Source organism: Rhinatrema bivittatum, chromosome 13, assembly GCF_901001135.1.
Source record: "Rhinatrema bivittatum chromosome 13, aRhiBiv1.1, whole genome shotgun sequence".
Lineage (NCBI taxonomy): Eukaryota > Metazoa > Chordata > Amphibia > Gymnophiona > Rhinatrematidae > Rhinatrema > Rhinatrema bivittatum.
The window spans coordinates 71,011,858-71,029,322 of record NC_042627.1 but is presented as its reverse complement, the minus strand read 5'-3'; the positions used below and the strand labels follow the sequence as shown (position 1 = coordinate 71,029,322).

General features: G+C 41.4%; 1 protein-coding gene across 6 annotated transcripts in view; it reads left to right on the top strand.

The window, feature by feature from the left end:
* The window catches only part of AGBL1 (ATP/GTP binding protein like 1), a 712,193-nt gene that overhangs the window by 38,604 nt on the left and 656,124 nt on the right, over positions 1-17,465 (top strand). For all 6 annotated transcript variants that reach the window (XM_029574654.1, XM_029574650.1, XM_029574652.1 and 3 more), the window contains exon 6: positions 9,246-9,283. In XM_029574654.1, coding sequence (XP_029430514.1) covers positions 9,246-9,283 — 38 coding nt within the window. The remainder of the gene's footprint in view (positions 1-9,245; positions 9,284-17,465) is intronic.

The window sequence follows — 17,465 nt, the reverse complement described above, 5'->3', positions numbered from 1 at the left end:
TTACTTTTTGTTTTACTTTTGGGGCCTCCGACTTAATATCATAACGATATTAAGTCGGAGGCCCCAAAAGTAAAACAAAAAGTAAAAATTTAAAAAAAAAATTAAAAAATCAGCTATCAGCGGGTTTGAGAACCGATGCCAGCAAAATTGAGCATCGGCTGACAAACCCGCTGACAGCCACCGCTCCTGTCAAAAAGGAGGCACTAGGGATGTGCTAGTGTCCCTAGCGCCTCCTTTTACCGCTGGCCCTAATTTGCATAGGCCACCCTCCTGAATCGCGCGCCCAGGAGAGTGGCGTGTGCGCGCACCGGGAGAGCAGGTGCTCGCCAGCTCTCCTGCACGTTTTTCTGTATCGGCCTGATAGTGAACTCTTCATAAGAACCACCACAAAGGGTAGGATCAAGGTCCATCAAGCCCGGTATCCCATTTCAGTTAGGGGTCAATCCGGGTCACAACGTACCTGGCAGGATCCCAAACAATAGATAGATTCTATGCTGTTTATGCCCGGGGATAAGCCGTGGAGTTTTCCAGTTCTACCTTCCAGAGCTCAATTGTGCGTTGAATTAAAAAATAGCCATGGTTTTTGCCCCAATTTTCGAAAAGAGAAAACTTTCCCTTTGAAAATTGCCTAAGACGAAATGCTTGCAAACATCGGTATCTCCTTTATGTGCAATTAATTATTCTGTCTAAGAAAACAATGGTACTTTTAAAAATTCAAAAGTACACACACATTTACATGCCTCTCCCTAACCCCTGCCCCAGGATTACCTCCTTTCACTCAGGGTAAAATTACGTGCCTAATGCCTTTAATTTTACTGACACATAGGGTAGGCAATATTCAAAGACCCCATTTTCATAGATAAAGCAGAAAAGGCTTTGAAAGTCTCCCTCCCTGTGCACTAAGTAATTGACGTGAGTGATTTATTCTTGCTGTTTGACAATAGAGGTTTGCTGTTTGACAACAGTGGCTTATGATGCAGATCTCACAACATTCCTGGGTAATACTGCTGCCATGGATGATCTGAGTTAAAGAAGATTAGAGATATATATGTGAAAAGGCTTGCATGAGGTGTGAATAAGAGAATGCAAAGTCATAAATAAAAGGAAATTAATTTTTAGATTTAGGAGAATCATAGAAATAACTCTAGCGATAAGATAGCTTCAGGAAAGAGAAGGGAGGAAAGCATAGCAATATACATTTGCAGAATTAAGAGCAGCCTTAGTGGGAAGAGCAGCATTAGAGCATTTCAGGAATGCATTAAAAAAAAATAAATCACATGACTAACATATGTAAAAATGATTCTAGGTACAACTGTGCAGAGATGTTTGTTGTACTTTAGCTAAGGAAGGAACAATTGTAACTCTTGACCTCCTGTCCCTTGTAGCCAACATTCAGAGCATGTAGCATGCACACAGGATATCAACAAAAATGATTGCAGTTTTGCTGTAACGCGATACCGTGACTGCTTTGATTTATGAGTAGTCTTGCCTGGAAGCAGTCCAAAGATGTCTTTATATACGCTATAGTCTTTTTTTTTTTTTAAACGTTCTCATAAGGAAAGCGAAGGTAAACGGCAGTGGCTCAGTCAGCCTGAATGGCACGGTACGTCCTTTCTAGTTCTTCAGTTTACATGATCCTAATAAAATAGTTAATCCTTTTGTTTGGAGTTAATACATGCACACCACCGAAAGTAGCTCTGCCTGCTTATACTTGGTAAGACTTCGGTGCAGGATTTTCATTAAGGCAGTGTGTCCTGCCGGCATTTACCCTTCCAAATGGCCTTCACCGGAGCTTTCAATAGTTGGGAAATCTGTTGGCTAGAAAGTCAGAGCCCAGCGTTTCAGAGCTGTCTGCCGTCTTCATCATCAGGCGCCACATCTACCATGCAAAGGCCGGCAACTGCGGTGCACCAGCTCTTTTTCTGCTCCTTGCCCCCTTTCGTTTGCCCATGTTTCCAGTTCTTTGCTATCTTTAATGTCAAGACCTCAGACTGCTCTCTTTTGTTTCTGTCCTGCCCTGTGCCTCTAGCACTAGATTAATTAAATTGCCACCACAGCAGCAGAGAATCACGCTTTCCTTTGGCCAGGTCTTTTACTAGGGGTCTTTCATTATGTACCCCTTTTAGTGGAGAGCACGTATTTCCAATTAATCTTCCTGATGCTTCTACAATACCACATTTCAAATGCATGTATTTTCTTTATGATTGCTTACTGTAAACCGGTTTCACGTCTGTATTCTGCTACAGGGGAACTTATATAGACTGCTAAAAGTTGCTTACGGTTGCAAAGGTCATTTTTTTTGCATTCCTAATTCTTTATTTTACTTCCATTAGATACTTTTCATTTTCCATGACCCAGCTAGCTAGATATTTACATTCTTTAACTTGTTCCAGTTTCGTTCCATCAGCAAGTATTTCTATAGTGTCAGTATTCTCTTTGCCGATTGGCATAATTTTCATTGTCTTGATATTCAAACTCATTCAATCAACCTTACAGGTTATGCATAATCTATTTATCATCTCTTGAGGGTCATCTTTTTTAGAGGCCAGTAATTCTGACTCATCAGTATACTGAATGTTTGTTAAGTTGATACCAGTGATGTTTGTGCTTTCCTGTTCCTCCAAAGCTTCAGAGACAAAAAATACACTGTGTATAACTTGAATAAACACGGGGAAAGAATGCATCTGTCTTGCTTCTCCTTTTATTTCCATGTCCTTTGTATTTCCTGTGGATGTTCTGGCTGTAAGTATTTATTTCAATATAAGCCCTTGATTAACCTGATTTCTTGTTTAGGCATACCAGCTCTACACATTCAGGCCAATGCAATATCGGCGTGTAGAAAGCGGGCTCTGCTTTCCTAACGTACGCCCAACCACATCTCCCGGGCACCCAATGCCATATTTAAATGACCTGCCGCGCTAAAAGGACTGCTTTCTGAAAGGCGATTGGTTCTTTCTACTGACATGTGACAGTGAAACGGACCAATTGGCAATAAGTGAAGGAGTTCACGTGTTTTGGACAGGCTAGCCACCATTTTGTATCGGGCGTTATGGACGCATATCAAAAACGTGCTTCCAATTGTGCGCTGAGCCACGCGCTGCGGCCAGAGCACGGTATTGCATCAGCCTGATTATTGCTACCAGTTTTCTATGACCCGCTGTGTCAAACACCTTGGCGTAGTCAATAAAGATAGAGATTTCTTTTTTTTTTTTCTGACTCCTACACCAGTAGAAAGTTTATTTTTGCCATGGCTTTGTAAACAAGGTTATCTCAACCTCTGTACCCAGATTGGGAAGTTTCTGTGTTAACTTATCAGAGTTAGAGATTAGAAGTACTTTTGCTGCTGGTTCTCTTGGCTCTACTGCTGCATGCCCCGGAGACAGTGCAAGTGTCTGTCTAGAGGGTGCTGAGCTGAATGTGCAGTGCAGTGTTTTCTGATAAGGAAAAATGTACAGTAGGAGATAAAAAGGAAAACACTTGCTTAAGTGCCATCAAGTAGACGTTAGTCAAAGAGTATAAAAAGCAAGTTATCATAGGGTAGAAATGTGTACTGATTCTGTCCTTAGAGGAGTATTCTTTGTTTTTGAGAGGCGTGGACAATTGCCTAGGCCACCAAACTTTGAAGGTACAAATATTCATGCCAAAGAGGAGTGCAACTGTGCCAAGAAGAAACTTGCTTTAGCAATCTGCCTCAAAAGGGCACTTGCCTATGCACTCGGGGACTCTGAAGGGGAGTGGCGGTAGAGGGACTTCACCTACTATCTGATCTCCAGGGTCTCCCAACCCCCACTCTCAAATCCTGCCTATGGGTGGCTTGCGGGAATGACGGCTACTACCTGGTGATTAATACCATTATTCAATAAACATACATACGGTTAATGCGACTCCAACATTGTTCTATGTTTCAATGGCAAGAGGAAATGTGGGACAAAGGATTTGCATTCACAAATAAGAGTGGGAGTAGCTTGCTTGTTGCGGTGGTTACTACCCCAAACCAATTAAGCCTGATACTTCACGCATCTCACTGCGTCAATGGCAGGGGGGGAATGAAGATAAGAAGATGTACATTCAGACAACTATCAACAAGGACTGAATTGCATAGTCTGGGTAAACAAATAAGCATGGGAGTAGCTTGCTTATTGCGGCAACCAATTAGGCTTGATACTTCACTTTTATGCAGCTCCAGCACTGCTCTCTACATCAGTGGCAGGGGTGGAAGGAAATTAGAAACAAAAAAGTTACCAATAAGGACCCTGACCTCTGCAGTCAAAGTAACAGATAAGTATGAGAAAAATAACTGTGAAAGCTTGCTGGGCAGACTGGATGGGCCGTTTGGTCTTCTTCTGCCGTCGTGTCTATGTTTCTATGTTTCTATAGAAGTCCATTACCTGCTATTAATTAAGTTGACTTAGAAAATAGCCACTGCTATTTCTAGCAACGGTAACATGGGATAGACTTAGTTTTTGGGTCCTTGCCAGGTTCTTATGGCCTGGATTGGTCACTGTTGAAAACAGGATGCTAGGCTTGATGGACTCTTGGTCTGACCCAGTATGGCATGTTCTTATGACTGTCATCGCCTTAAAGAGCCACTGGTCCAAAATAGAAAAATCCTGGCAAAATGGGGAAGTTGAGCGGTAGTCGATACTGACCTCTGTCTTAACCTGGGGCCACTCAACTGGCAGCCTTGACACCCTCAAAATGTAAAAATGTAAGTGGGGTGCAATGGCCCCTCCACCCCCTTCAAAGACCATCATGGCCCTTGTCCCCAAAGCTTAAAACATAAAAAATAGGGTCCAGGCCTCCTTCAATACCCACCCCCAAAGTCGATAATAGGGTTATGGCCCCCTTCCTATATCCACCCCCTCTCCCAAGTCAAAAAAAAGAAATGAGAGTCCTGTCCCCCTTCCCGTCCCCCAACCCCTGTCCCACACCCTGAACCTTAATTTAAGATGAGGCTTCCTGCCCGATCAGTGCCATTTTCCAAAATGGCGCCAATCTGACCTTGCCCCTGCCAAGTGACTGGGATAAGGTCCAGGGATCGGCCACAAAAGAATATTTTTGCACACACAGCCTTTCAAAAATTAGAAGGAACATTGGTCAAAGCTGAGGTATCTTCAAATTTGCATACATATGCAAACACATACTTGGTCTTTTTCAATTAGGTTTCAAAATGATTCAACTGCTGGGTGCATTATATATATATAAGTCAGCTTTGTGCTGTTTGTGCCCATTTTGCTGTGTCCATTGTGTTTTATTGGTAGTGCTGGTCAGATGGTCACTTAGCGCATGCACTGGAGGGAAATGGCACACGATATTTACAAATAGCACATGCTAAATGGCAAATGCCGCGTGCTATTCCCTAATGGCAGTTACATTTGCTTAACTGCAATTAGTGTAAGCTGTTGGTATCTACTGTGCATTCATTGTGATGAGGACACGCCGGGGCACAACGCCTGCGAGACTCGCCCAAGCCCTAAGCTCCCAGCCCCACTTATACGCCCCCTGATCTGTGGCCAAACAGACGGCTTGAGAGGCAGAAGCAATGGCTAATCACGCATGTCTCACCAGCTCCAAATGCAGGATTGTGCCGGTCAGCCGGTTCTATTTTGTATGACAGCTCAAAGCATGGGGACAAATGGGAGGAATGAGATTTTATCCACAATTTTATTTTTTTTAGAAAACGGACGATATCATTCATCCAGGAAAGGTAAATAAGTCAAGGCATGTATCTATTAAAGTCCCCTTTCTTTAATCAGTGGAGATCTCTTGGTTTTCTGCTAATGATGAATTAAGCTCAGTTTCAGAACTGTGCAAGTCCCACCAATGACCGGCAGTGTTAAAATGAACCCACATTATACAGGAAGTGTTCTCTGTGATTAGCGACTGAGGAATACCAGAACGATTGCGTTTTAATGAACTGAACTTCATCCCGATACAAGGTAAATAAAGAAACAGGAAATCTGTCCAGATCAGAGTCAAGTTCTCTAGAATACTGTGCACCTGGAGAGTTATTTCACAGACACTAGATCGAGCTTGAATGTCTAACCACAGATCTCTTCCCTTTCATAACGCGCACTGAAAAAAATAAATAAATCTGATTTTCCTTTTAATTGCAGAGCCGTTAAGGCGATTGCATGCACAGATGTCAGCCAATACCAGGGTGCAACAAACTTTTTTTTTTTTCTCTGACTACAGATTGGAACCAGTGCTGGGATTCTGGTATCACGAGTTTTAATTCGCAGCCTCTTGGGTATTTTCCCTCTGTTTTAATATATGTGCCCCCCCCCCCCCCCCCCCCCGTTACTAGTCTGTTCATTGCAACAATGGTCCTGAGGCTGGGAGCCGCTCCCAGAGCCTTGCATCCTGGACTCTAAATCTACCACCCAGCTATTGACCTTAATGCTGAGCACATCCCCCCCTCCCTCCCTCACCTCCCCCTCTCACTGCCTTCTTGGCTTCCATTGCCCACATCATCGGGTGTGAAAGGTCAGTGCTGAACCACTAGAATGTAATCCACTTTGAAGTGCTGAAGAAAGTGCGAACAGCGGAATACAGATCTAAATAAATAAATAAATACCCTTTTCCCGCAATTACTAGACGACGTGGATTCATGGAAGAAAATCAAAATGAAAAATCAGCGGCAGAAAATAATGGATACAGCTCTTTCTCCCCTTCTTCATTTTGGACTCTGTTATAGCTATTTCTCCCTGTAATTGCAGGCTCTGCTATAGCGCGGATATGAGTCTCTATCTTTCTGCAGCTCCAGTCTCTATAATTGTAGTCTCCGTGCCCTGGGTATACGTGTTAGCTCTTTCTAATTACAGACGCTGTACTATTGCTTCATGCTATTTCTGTAACTATAAAGTCTGTGCTACGGCAATATATCTTTATCTGTCTGTAACTGTAGACTGTACTCTGGCTAATGTCTGTATAATTGCAGTCTCTACACTGCGTGATATGTTTATCTCACTGTAATTACGAACTCTACTGTATTGCTCTATCTCTCTGTAACAGCAGACTGGACTGTTGTTATATGTCAATCTCACAATGGGGCCGATGTATTAAATGCGTGTTAATACTAACATGCATGATAAAATTAATATGCCTGCTGACTCCTGTTAGTACACACATCAATACCCTATGTACAAATGCGCTGTTTAATCAATATGCCCGTGTATTACATTTCACCACGCCAGCATATGCTAAACAGGTACATAGCATGCTAATGTGCTCATGACCTCCACTGTAATTAATTAAGTTATTTATTTATTTATTTATTTACGGGCATCTCTGTTATACCAAGGGCAAAAATACTTGCTTCTAAGAGTCAATGACATTAATGTGTTATTTAGAAAGAGCCTCAGTGCAGAAGCTGTTATGAATCAGAAAGTGGACCCCTGTTCCGAGGTAGAGTCAGTGCTACCAAAAAGGGAGTCAACCCTCTTCGGTCTCTACCGTCGGATGGCAAGGCCTGATGATGTAGACCAGTGGTTCTCAACCCTGTCCTGGGGACCCCCCCAGCCAGTCAGGTTCTCAGGATATCCACAATGAATATGCATGAGAGAAAATTTGCATGTTATGGAGGCAGTGGGTTCCAGATGGCTGGCGCCTCCAGCAGGGCGTAATCAGTCCAGGAGTAGACGTCGAAGGATAGTCCAAAGCCAGTCCAAGGATCGAAGTCCAGAGAGAGGTTGAGAGCCGGTACAGACGGGAGAGTGGTCCGAAGCCAGTCCAGGAGCAACACAGAAGGAGGGTCCAAAGCCAATCCGAAGTCAATGCCAGAGAATCACCACAGCTGGTCCGAAGGTCAGAAGCCAAAGAATCAATCCAACGGGTGGGGGAGCAGAAGCGGGACGAAGAACAGAGCAAATCCAGGAACACGGAACACAGGTAACCAAGCACAGAGCCTCAATATCAAGGCAAGGTCTGAGTATCAGACCTTGCCTTAAATACAGGAACTAGAGGGAGGAGTCCTGGGGGGAGCCATGACAATTTCCTGCAAAGGCAGAGGGGGAGGAGTCAGCCCAGCTGAGAGGAACCATGCGGCTGGGCTTGGCAGCGGCAGCAGCCACGAAGAAGACAAAAGAGAAGACTGCCTGCCACAGCAGGAGCTTCTAAGAAAGCCCGACGCCTCGGGTAAGTATTAGCATTGCCGCGGCCGCCGGCCCGGCCCCAGTCGCAGGCCGCCGTGGCCAGCGGTCCTAACAGAAGCTTAATTTAAAGTGCTTTTTAGTGCTAAAAATTGTGTTTGTTTGTTTTACTAGCCCTTGAAACAAACAAAAAAACAGCTAGTGTGCTCTTCCAGGAAGTTATCGGTTTGCTGCAAGGGGAGGCTATGGTCTTGGACTCTCCAAATTCATCAGCTAGATAACGTGAGCTGAGAATTGAGTCTGGTTCCCTCAACATGGCAGCGTGCAGCACTTCGACTTCTTTAATCTTCCTTAGTGTATGAGCTGGATTGGCTCATCCAGTTTTTTGGAAATAGTTAGTAGAAGTGAAAATAGATTTTAGGAATAGGTAAAAAATGTGTATTAGATCTAACTTCAATAACATGGGGGCGCGGTGGTGGTGGTTGGGGCAGGGGGGAGAGCGCTGATAATCCGAGCTGGGCCATTCACATCTAGACTTGAATTTCCATATTCAGCCAGCTTAATCCTTTTTTTGAATTCAGTTTGAATACAAATACAGGTAGTTTTACATTTATAGTTAAGGTACTCAAAGATTTGCCCTACCATTGAATACAATGCAAGTACATTGGTTTAAAGCTTATTACAGTACATTTGAGACAAATATTTGCAGATTCCAACCTGTATTTTAATTGAATCAGAATGAGTTTGCTTCTCCCTAATATAGAACATTTATTTACTTAATTTTAGAAGAGAGTTTTATATGATTCTTACATTAAAAATTATATACAGTTGATATGCAATGTGATTTTTTCTTAAGTATTGTATGTAGTTGTCATAGTGCTTATGTACTGATGCACTGATATTTAATACTGTATATAAAGCAAATAAATACAATATATTTATGATAAATATACAATTACAAAGGAAATATATACACTTAAAATGCATATACTGCTGTGTTCTGTATCATGTATATGGGCTTATGAATTGCCACTTTGGATGATAAGCATTTGGGATCATGGATGATAGTGGAAAAATCTGAGAAAACTGGAAAAGCTTTGAATGTTTTTTTTTAATATTGGCAAGAATAATTGATTTTTCTTTTATTTCCTTCAGGGCAGCTATCCAGGCTCTTGCAGCTCTGCTGAAATCAAGTAGGTTTTTTTTCCCCCTAATGGGATTTCTTGTTTTTACTGAGGTTTGCATGTAATTTATTGTAAATAAAGCACTTAAGTACAATGCCATATTAGAAAAGTAATATTAAATGCAGATGGTTCACTCAGAATTTTGAGGCAGCAAGGAAATGCATTATTTAGACAGTGCTATAGTTGGGAACTGTGATTTAACTCTGAAGGAGACTTCTAAAATATCAGCTCTATTGATTCCTTTTTGGGTCTTAAACCATCTACAAGCAGGGCTGAATTAGCCGTAACACATGGGTTACATCATATGATGGAACCAAACGGTGGTTCTCTGCCATATAGTGGCAGTGGTATACATAGTTACCCTGACCTATCTCAACATGAGATGCCTTCAGTGGGGCCTGCACCCACAGTGGGACCAGCTGAGTCAACCCTTGTCTTACTCTGTGACAATCATTAGGAAAATGAAAATGTGTCTTCAATAGTGGCTCAATCCTGCATTCCTGGGAATAAGATTTCCCCTTGGTTTGCTGGCACATCAAGTGATCTTGGTCACCAATGTGTCCGCCGAGGGGTAGGGTGTGCTAGTGGGTTTTTCCTGGACCCAAGGATCGTGGATTGCAGCATAGCATTTTCTCCTAAAAAGCTTTCTTGAGTTGTGTGCCATCTGGCAAGCGCTGATTGTTTATTATCTTCTTCATGTGATGAGAACTTTAATCCAAACTGACAATCAAGTAGCGATATTCTATGTGAACAAGCAAGGAGGGACGAGATCCTGGATACTTTGCTGGGTAAAGGATCTGGGAATGGGCGATCAGTCTCAGAACCTCACTTCACGTAGCCTGTCTGTCCAGAATCTCTAACAAGTTAGCAGTCTGCCTCAGCAGAATCTTCTTTCCTCATGAGCAGCTGCTGGGTCAACTAGTGGCAAACTCTTCAACTTCTAGCGTCTTCCATCCATCAATCTGTTTGCTTCAAAAACAGTAAAATAGAAAAGATTTGTTCTGTGTTCACAGTGAGTTCAGACTGGCACTGGACGTGTTTCTTCTGCAGTGGGATGCTTCCATTAGTGACGAGAACTTTTCAGAAGGGAACATTTGATCCTTATCACTCTGGTTTTGCCCAGACAAAGCGTGATTCTCCTGTTTAGTCAAGTTGTCCTCTGGGAGCAAATCCATCACTATTAACACAGGAAGGAAGTTGTCTGTTCCTTCTGAACCTCTCCTCACTGAACCTGATGGCATGGATGTTGAGCACTTGATGGTTTCCTCCCTGGCTCTATCCAAAGAAGTTGAGGAGATTGTGATGTTGGCTCAAAAACCATCTGCCAGGAAGGTGTACAGTTTTAAATGGAAACTTTATTCCAGTTGGTGTCAGATAGGATCTTTGGACCTTTTTTGCCTGTGACCCTAGAGATCTGCCTCAATACTTATTGTCTTTGTCCTTTATCCTCTCCCCTCTCAGGTCAATCCAGTCGGTGATCTCTCAGCTCTGAACTCTGTGCCTTGATGGAAAATGCAAGGAATGGGTGGGTGGGGCAACTAACTGATCATGTAGTGATAATTTGCTTGGTGATGTAATGGTGGTGTTTATGCCCTCTTTTCTATTTCCTCCACCCCCTGGGTGTGAGTTTGTGTGTGTGGGAGGGTGAGGGTGTATGGGGTTGTAGGGTTGGTGTGAGTGATGGGTGTGGCTAAATGGGGTGTGTGAATGGTGTAGTGGTGTACATGTTGCATGTTTGATGGGAGAGGTGGGGGGGAGGGCGGGAAGGGCACTCGAATGACCAAAACTGAACCAAAAATTGACTCATTTTGATCAAATTTCACATTCAAATTACTTGAATGCCCAATCCTACCACTGGCAAGCATGATGATAGATACCAAGGATTGTAGACTAGGGGAATTTTTTCCAAAGCCTTCTTTGAAGCTTCTTGGCAGTAAATTTAATTGATTATCTTGGTTCACTTTAATCACTTCTGTATAAATCACAGGCAATTGAGCAAATATGTTTTGGATGGGCTTCTCTACCATGCCTGGTTGTGTATGTAAGGCACATGTACGTACGTCAGATTACATTATAGAAAAATTCTTCCTGTTTTATTGCCTTGGTGATTTCTCTGCATTTGATGATAAAATCAATCTGATTTTGAGCTGTCGCCTGTAACATTTGAAGAATGGTGCCTGAGCCATATGACATAAGTGAACGAATGTGCCCATAGAAACATTTTAATGTTGAATAAGGCCCACAGTGAATTTAAAGGATATGTCCTTATCAGATAGGAACTATCTTCTGCTGCTGTAAAGAAAATTATTGTAACAGAAACAGTACACAGTGTACAATATATAATTAAGGTCAGGAAAGGAGAGAAGGAGGTTTGGGAAAAGGAGGAGGAGGAGGGAACTGGGAGAAGGTCAAGACAGCAGGAAGAATGGGTGCACCCAAGGTATCCTGACCTGTTGGTTGTGGAAGTGGCATTGATGGCAGTAAGCAGCACTGGAACCCCCAGGCCCGAAACTTGCAATATATGATTCAGCTCTTCAAGCAGGTCCTAGAGCTTCTCCCACTCTTTGGAAAGGAGCCTGCAGGAGGTTCGTGGTAGCAAAGAACAAATCGTGGAAGGTTATTGCCATGACCATTTGTAGTTTGGGGGGTGTCTGGAGACCACTGGAAGAAAAGAGAAAGGGATTGAAAGTGGCTGTTCTGGAGAATGAGGCTGACATAAGTACTCATGAAGCCAAGGCTACGGAAGGAAGACCGTGATCCATCCAGCTCAGCACCATGGAGGATGAGGTGAAGGCTATCCTGGGATCTGAACAGATTAAAAGTCTCTCAGGCTGCTGAGTCATGGTTGCAACCTTGGGATGCAGAGAGATCAGCTGAGAACACTTCCTCTATCCACAGTACATGCTCCCTTACCACCAGGTTGGAAGCCTTCTACTTACATCAAAGTGTTTTCAGAATGGATCTCCCCCCATCTTAAAGGGGCCATCATACACAAGGGCCTTTACAAGGAAAAACCATACCAAGTTAACATGGGCAATCAGGAAATAACAGAGCTTGAATTTTAGATATATTACTTTTATAATATTTCTTCTTATGCTGGCAGATTTACTGCATTGTAAATCCAAATCCTCTGTAGATTCACAGTACAGTGGTAATGCAAGCCCTCCTCCCCATCCCCCAACTGTGCTTATGGAGGGAGGGAGGGGGGCCGGTGGCACCTCTGAGGTGGAGAGGATAATTTGGTTTCCATGCCTGTATGGTCTTTAACCTCTGCTGAGGCTGCCCACAGTGGTGTTGGTGCCTAATTGTAATAGAGGTTTTTAATGCTTAGTATACCTGGATGGAAACCCACAATGCAGTTTCACATAGGCCACCGAACGGTTTTCAGAAAATATTTTCACTTTAAAAACAATACAAGTTGTTAATATTTATTGGTTTGAAAAGCAGTGGTTGGATTCATTCCAACTACCTGATCATCTTTTTAGTGCTTCTGTTTACCTCGCTGGATGTGTTCCTCTCATCTAACCTACATGTATATTGATTTTTTTCTTATTTATTTTTCCCCAAGCATTGGATGGATGAGTAAGTTTTGAAAGACAATTAACTTGTCTGAGAAAAATGTAAAGAAACTCTACCTTCTAGCAGAATAGGTATTGCCAGCCAAATAACAGAGTGCTGTATGTGATTATTTAGGAGGTCAGTTTAAAAAAAAACAAAACCAACTTAGAATGGATAACCTATCCTGCTAAAGTTAGCTGGATAAGTAATGAGGAATATTCAGTGAATATCCTAGAATAAAGTTATCTGGTTATAGCTGGTTATGTTTGAATATCACCAGTTAGGTTACAAAGTTATCTAGGTATGAGTATCTGGATAACTTTAACCTTAATCAGCTATATTCAAAGCATATAGCCAGATAAGTAGCAATTCCCAGTTTAAAAAAGTAAATAAATAATAATATTATTAATAATTTTCAACTATTATTAACTGTTCCAGGTGTATTTCTTTGCACTTTGCTTCCTTCTCCCTGTTAAAGCACGATTTCCTGTGCCATTTGTTACAATCATTCATTGTTATAAATAAATAAATAAATAACTTACAAACAACTCTGTACAGCCCCATAGTCCCACCAATATGGCTGTGCAGATATTTTATAATCTATGCATATCTAGTCTGTACAGATTATGGATTATGCATGTATATGTTTGGTTACACTCAAATATTGCACCACTTTATATTTATTACCTGCCTTATCTTCTTTCCAGCCTTATCTTCTTTCCAGCTTGTTGCAAGCTTCCAAGTTCTTTATTCCCTGTTGATTGTAACTTTGACTTATTCGTATCTATTGTTATCTATGGTTTTATTGAATTGTTACTCCAGTTATTCCCTTGTTAAATGTAAACCGATCCGATATGGTTATTTACTATGAAGGTCGGTATAAAAAACTGTTAAATAAATAAATAAAATTGTTACCTATTATTAACTTACACGTTACAATTTGTTCACTGTAAAGCTCATGGTGTTACTTATTCCAATTATTCACGATTACCTTTATTTATTTATTTATTTAGTAACTTTTATATACCGACGAACGTTGGGAACATCTCGTCGGTTTACATATAACAGAACTGAGCAACAGGCTTTACAATTTTTGCGTAATTAGATAATTAAATAAGGAACATTCAGAGCATACAAATAACAGATTATTAACTTGCACTTTGTAACTTGTTCGCTATAAAGCCTGTTGTGTTACTTGTTCAAACTATTCATTGTTACCTTTATTAACTTACACCTTGTAACTTGTTCTCTGTAAAGCTTGTTGCTATTTTTAGTTATCTGTGAACCGAGATGATGTTCCCAACATATCCCGGTATATAAAAACACTTAAATAAATAAATAAAATGAGCGAGCCTGATTTCCCTCCCTCCCCCCGCCACCCAAGTAGAACACATTTTTACAATCTGGCTTGGCTGAGCCACTCTCCCCTCAAAATAGTTAGGAATCATTGTAGGCCTATAAGCCAAAAAGCCCTCCCCCCCCCCCCCAAACCACATTGGCCAAATAACCTAATTTGGAAGGCCCTTTCCAGATGTTCATCCTTCCTCCTTCCCCCCACCTCCCGCCTCCGGCTCATCCGCCACAAGCCGACCTCTCCAGCCCCGCCCCCAAACCCCTTCCTGTGGCTTAGGAACTCAGAACGATGCTGGGAGCAGCGCTGGACATGCCAGAAGCTGGACAATATTTTCAAGCTTGCCGGACACAGGAAGGGGTTTGGAGTGTTCTGGTTGGAGTAGGAGGGGGTGAGTTGGGATGACAGGCTGGGAGGCTTGGCAGGCAGGGCTGACATTTGTTTGACTGGGGTGGCAGGGTGGCTGTAAGGCCTGCTTTTTTTTTTTTTTTTTTGTGCTGGGATTCGCTACTTCATCCGCTATATTCTTTGAATAAAAGCTTTCTGGGAACACATCACGGACAACTTTAATCCAGCTGTTTGCCACGACCGGAGATAGCCAAATAACTTATTTGGCCAACTCAGCTCCACTCTGTTAAAATGAGGGCCGGTCTTTAGAGTCACTAAGGATCCCATGACACATTTTCTCAGTGATAGCAATGTTAATCCCTACTCGCCATGAGTGAATTCCAAATGCAAGTTGTACAGTCTGACTTGCCAAAATTTCTCTATATTAATAACCTAATTAGATTTTGAAAAATTGCTGCCTCTTGTTTGAAATGTATGGATCCCTCCTTAAGTATTGTGCAGCACTTTGACCAAAAGCACTGTACAGATGCACTAATGATAATATTAATCATGATAATAATAAAACTAATTTGCAAATCTCTGGTAATTGCTATGCACACTACAAGATGTCAGTTCAGTTCTGTAGCATTTATCCTATATAAAATTCCATGATTGTTGGGTGCAGAACACAATGGGGTCAATTTTCAAAGGGTTTGTGTACCTTAACTTCTCCACTTATTTTAGTGCTTTGTCTAGAGAGGGGGGGGGGGGGGGGGGAGCTACAAGAATTTGAAATAAGTAAAAATAACTTGGTAAGTCATGTGCCTAAATTGGCACCTTTGAAAATTCACTAAGGTAGAGTGCATACATTTAAGCACCTATTTTTACTCGGTGCCTACTTTTAAGTGTCTAAAATGGGGTGGAGCTAAGGTCAGGGTCCGGCTGGGGTGCTTGGTGCCTACTTTAGCCAGGCCTTAATTTAGGTGCCTCAGTTTTAGGGACCTAAGATTAAGAACATTTCAGTCCACAATCTAGGTAGGGACCTGTTCAAATGAAATTCTGCCTAAATTTAGACGCCTGGTTCAGGTGCTTTCTTTTCTTTGAAAATTAACCACAATGCAATTAATATAACACTGGTATTATTAATGATCAAAATTGTTTGGTTTTTCTTAAGTATATATATAAAATCATGCCACTAATCATATTCAGACAATCAATTTGTAGGCTTTCAGAGATGGCCACTAAACCGCTAGGAGGTAATAGAGGAAGAGAGACACGGCGAGGTTCCTATTTAAAGAGGTTTGTCCTGATAACTCTACTGCAGCATTGGACAACTCAGGGAGTGGCACAATTGTACCATGATCCCAGCAGCCATGGGGGTTTTTGGGTGCTGCCAGGTAGGGTTGGGAGGGTTCAGGTTAGGTGCAACTTTTATCATTGACAACCACTTTGGAAATATGCTTTTAAAAAAATATTTAGATCTAATGGATCATATTTAAAAACAATTTCTCTCATTGCAGAATATCAGAAGGTCTTTCAAAAATGAGACATAAAATTATCAGACAATGTGAAAAAGAAGAACACAATTGTTTCTTCTATTTTATTTATTTATAATGCCATTTGTAATGCCAACTATCCAATGGAGGCTCTGAGCAAAATTATATAACATGCAACATATGCAGGCTATAAATTAATTACATATATAAATAAATAAATGGAATTGCAAGACGGACAATACAATTTGATAAAATACTAAAACAAGCTTCTGCATATAGTAAGCAATATAACCAATGGAAACACAGAGGACCTAAAGAGGTATCTGAGAAATCGTAAAATCAGTAACTAAACTGTGGTTAAAAGCAGAGGTAAGCAGCCAAGCTTTTCAAAGTTTATGAAACTTATATATTCCTCAGCCATAATCTTTTAGGCAATGTGTTCCACAGGCTAGGGCCCAGCTAGGAAGAGGCTTTTTTTGTATTGTTAACATACAGGGAGTATGATGAGGGAAGAAGGTCCAACGTAATAGATGGGAAGGAGGAGCTTCTAGACCAGAATATTCTGTTTGGTTCAATATACCTACCATATCTACTTAAATTTATTTTAACTGGATACCTTTTGTATTTTTACTAGAGATGTGCTTCGGGTAAAAATTTCATGCCGGGCTTCGTTTCGGCCCCCCCCCCCCCCCACAGGAATTTCGTTTTTCCCGTGGTTCGTTTTTGTTTTTTTTTTTCGGGGGCAGAGTTAGTGCGCGCTAACTCAAAAATGAATTTTTTTCTGAAATTTTGGAAAAAATTCAATCGTTTTTCGGTTCTCCCGAACCATCCCGAATTAGGCAATATCGTTGACATTGCCTAATTCGGGAAAAACGATTGCACGTCCCTAATTTTTTACTACACTTCCTTCCTTCTCTTTGTCTGTATCCAGCCATTTCTTAAACTGATTTATGTTGCTTGCTTCAATGATGTCACATGGCAACTTGTTTCATGTTTATTACACCCTGAGTGAAATAGTCCTCTGAAAACCCTGTTATTCCTTTCTTTCTTCATCTAATGATTTTTTTTTTTTAACTTTTCACTGCTATTCATAGAAAATGTTTTGTTTTTTTTTTGTAGTTTTGACAAATATTTGTACTGCTCTTAGATATGAATAAAATCAAAGCCTCCAAATATTGTAATCAAAACAGGCAAAACAAATGAATGTTTCTGGCTGATAAACACAGGCAAATGGAATAAACGGGACGCAGAAGTTATGCAGTCATTCTCAAAGCAGGATTAAAGTTCCAGTAGATGCGACGGACATCGTAGTTTAAAGTTACAACAGCTTTAAACTTCAGGTCACTATATTATGAAAGGTTTCTTACATTACATCAAACAATTCCCCTTGTAGAGAATGGCAAAATTATCCAGCTAAAGTTACCCAGGTAACGATAGCTGAATAGTCAGCCCTACTTAT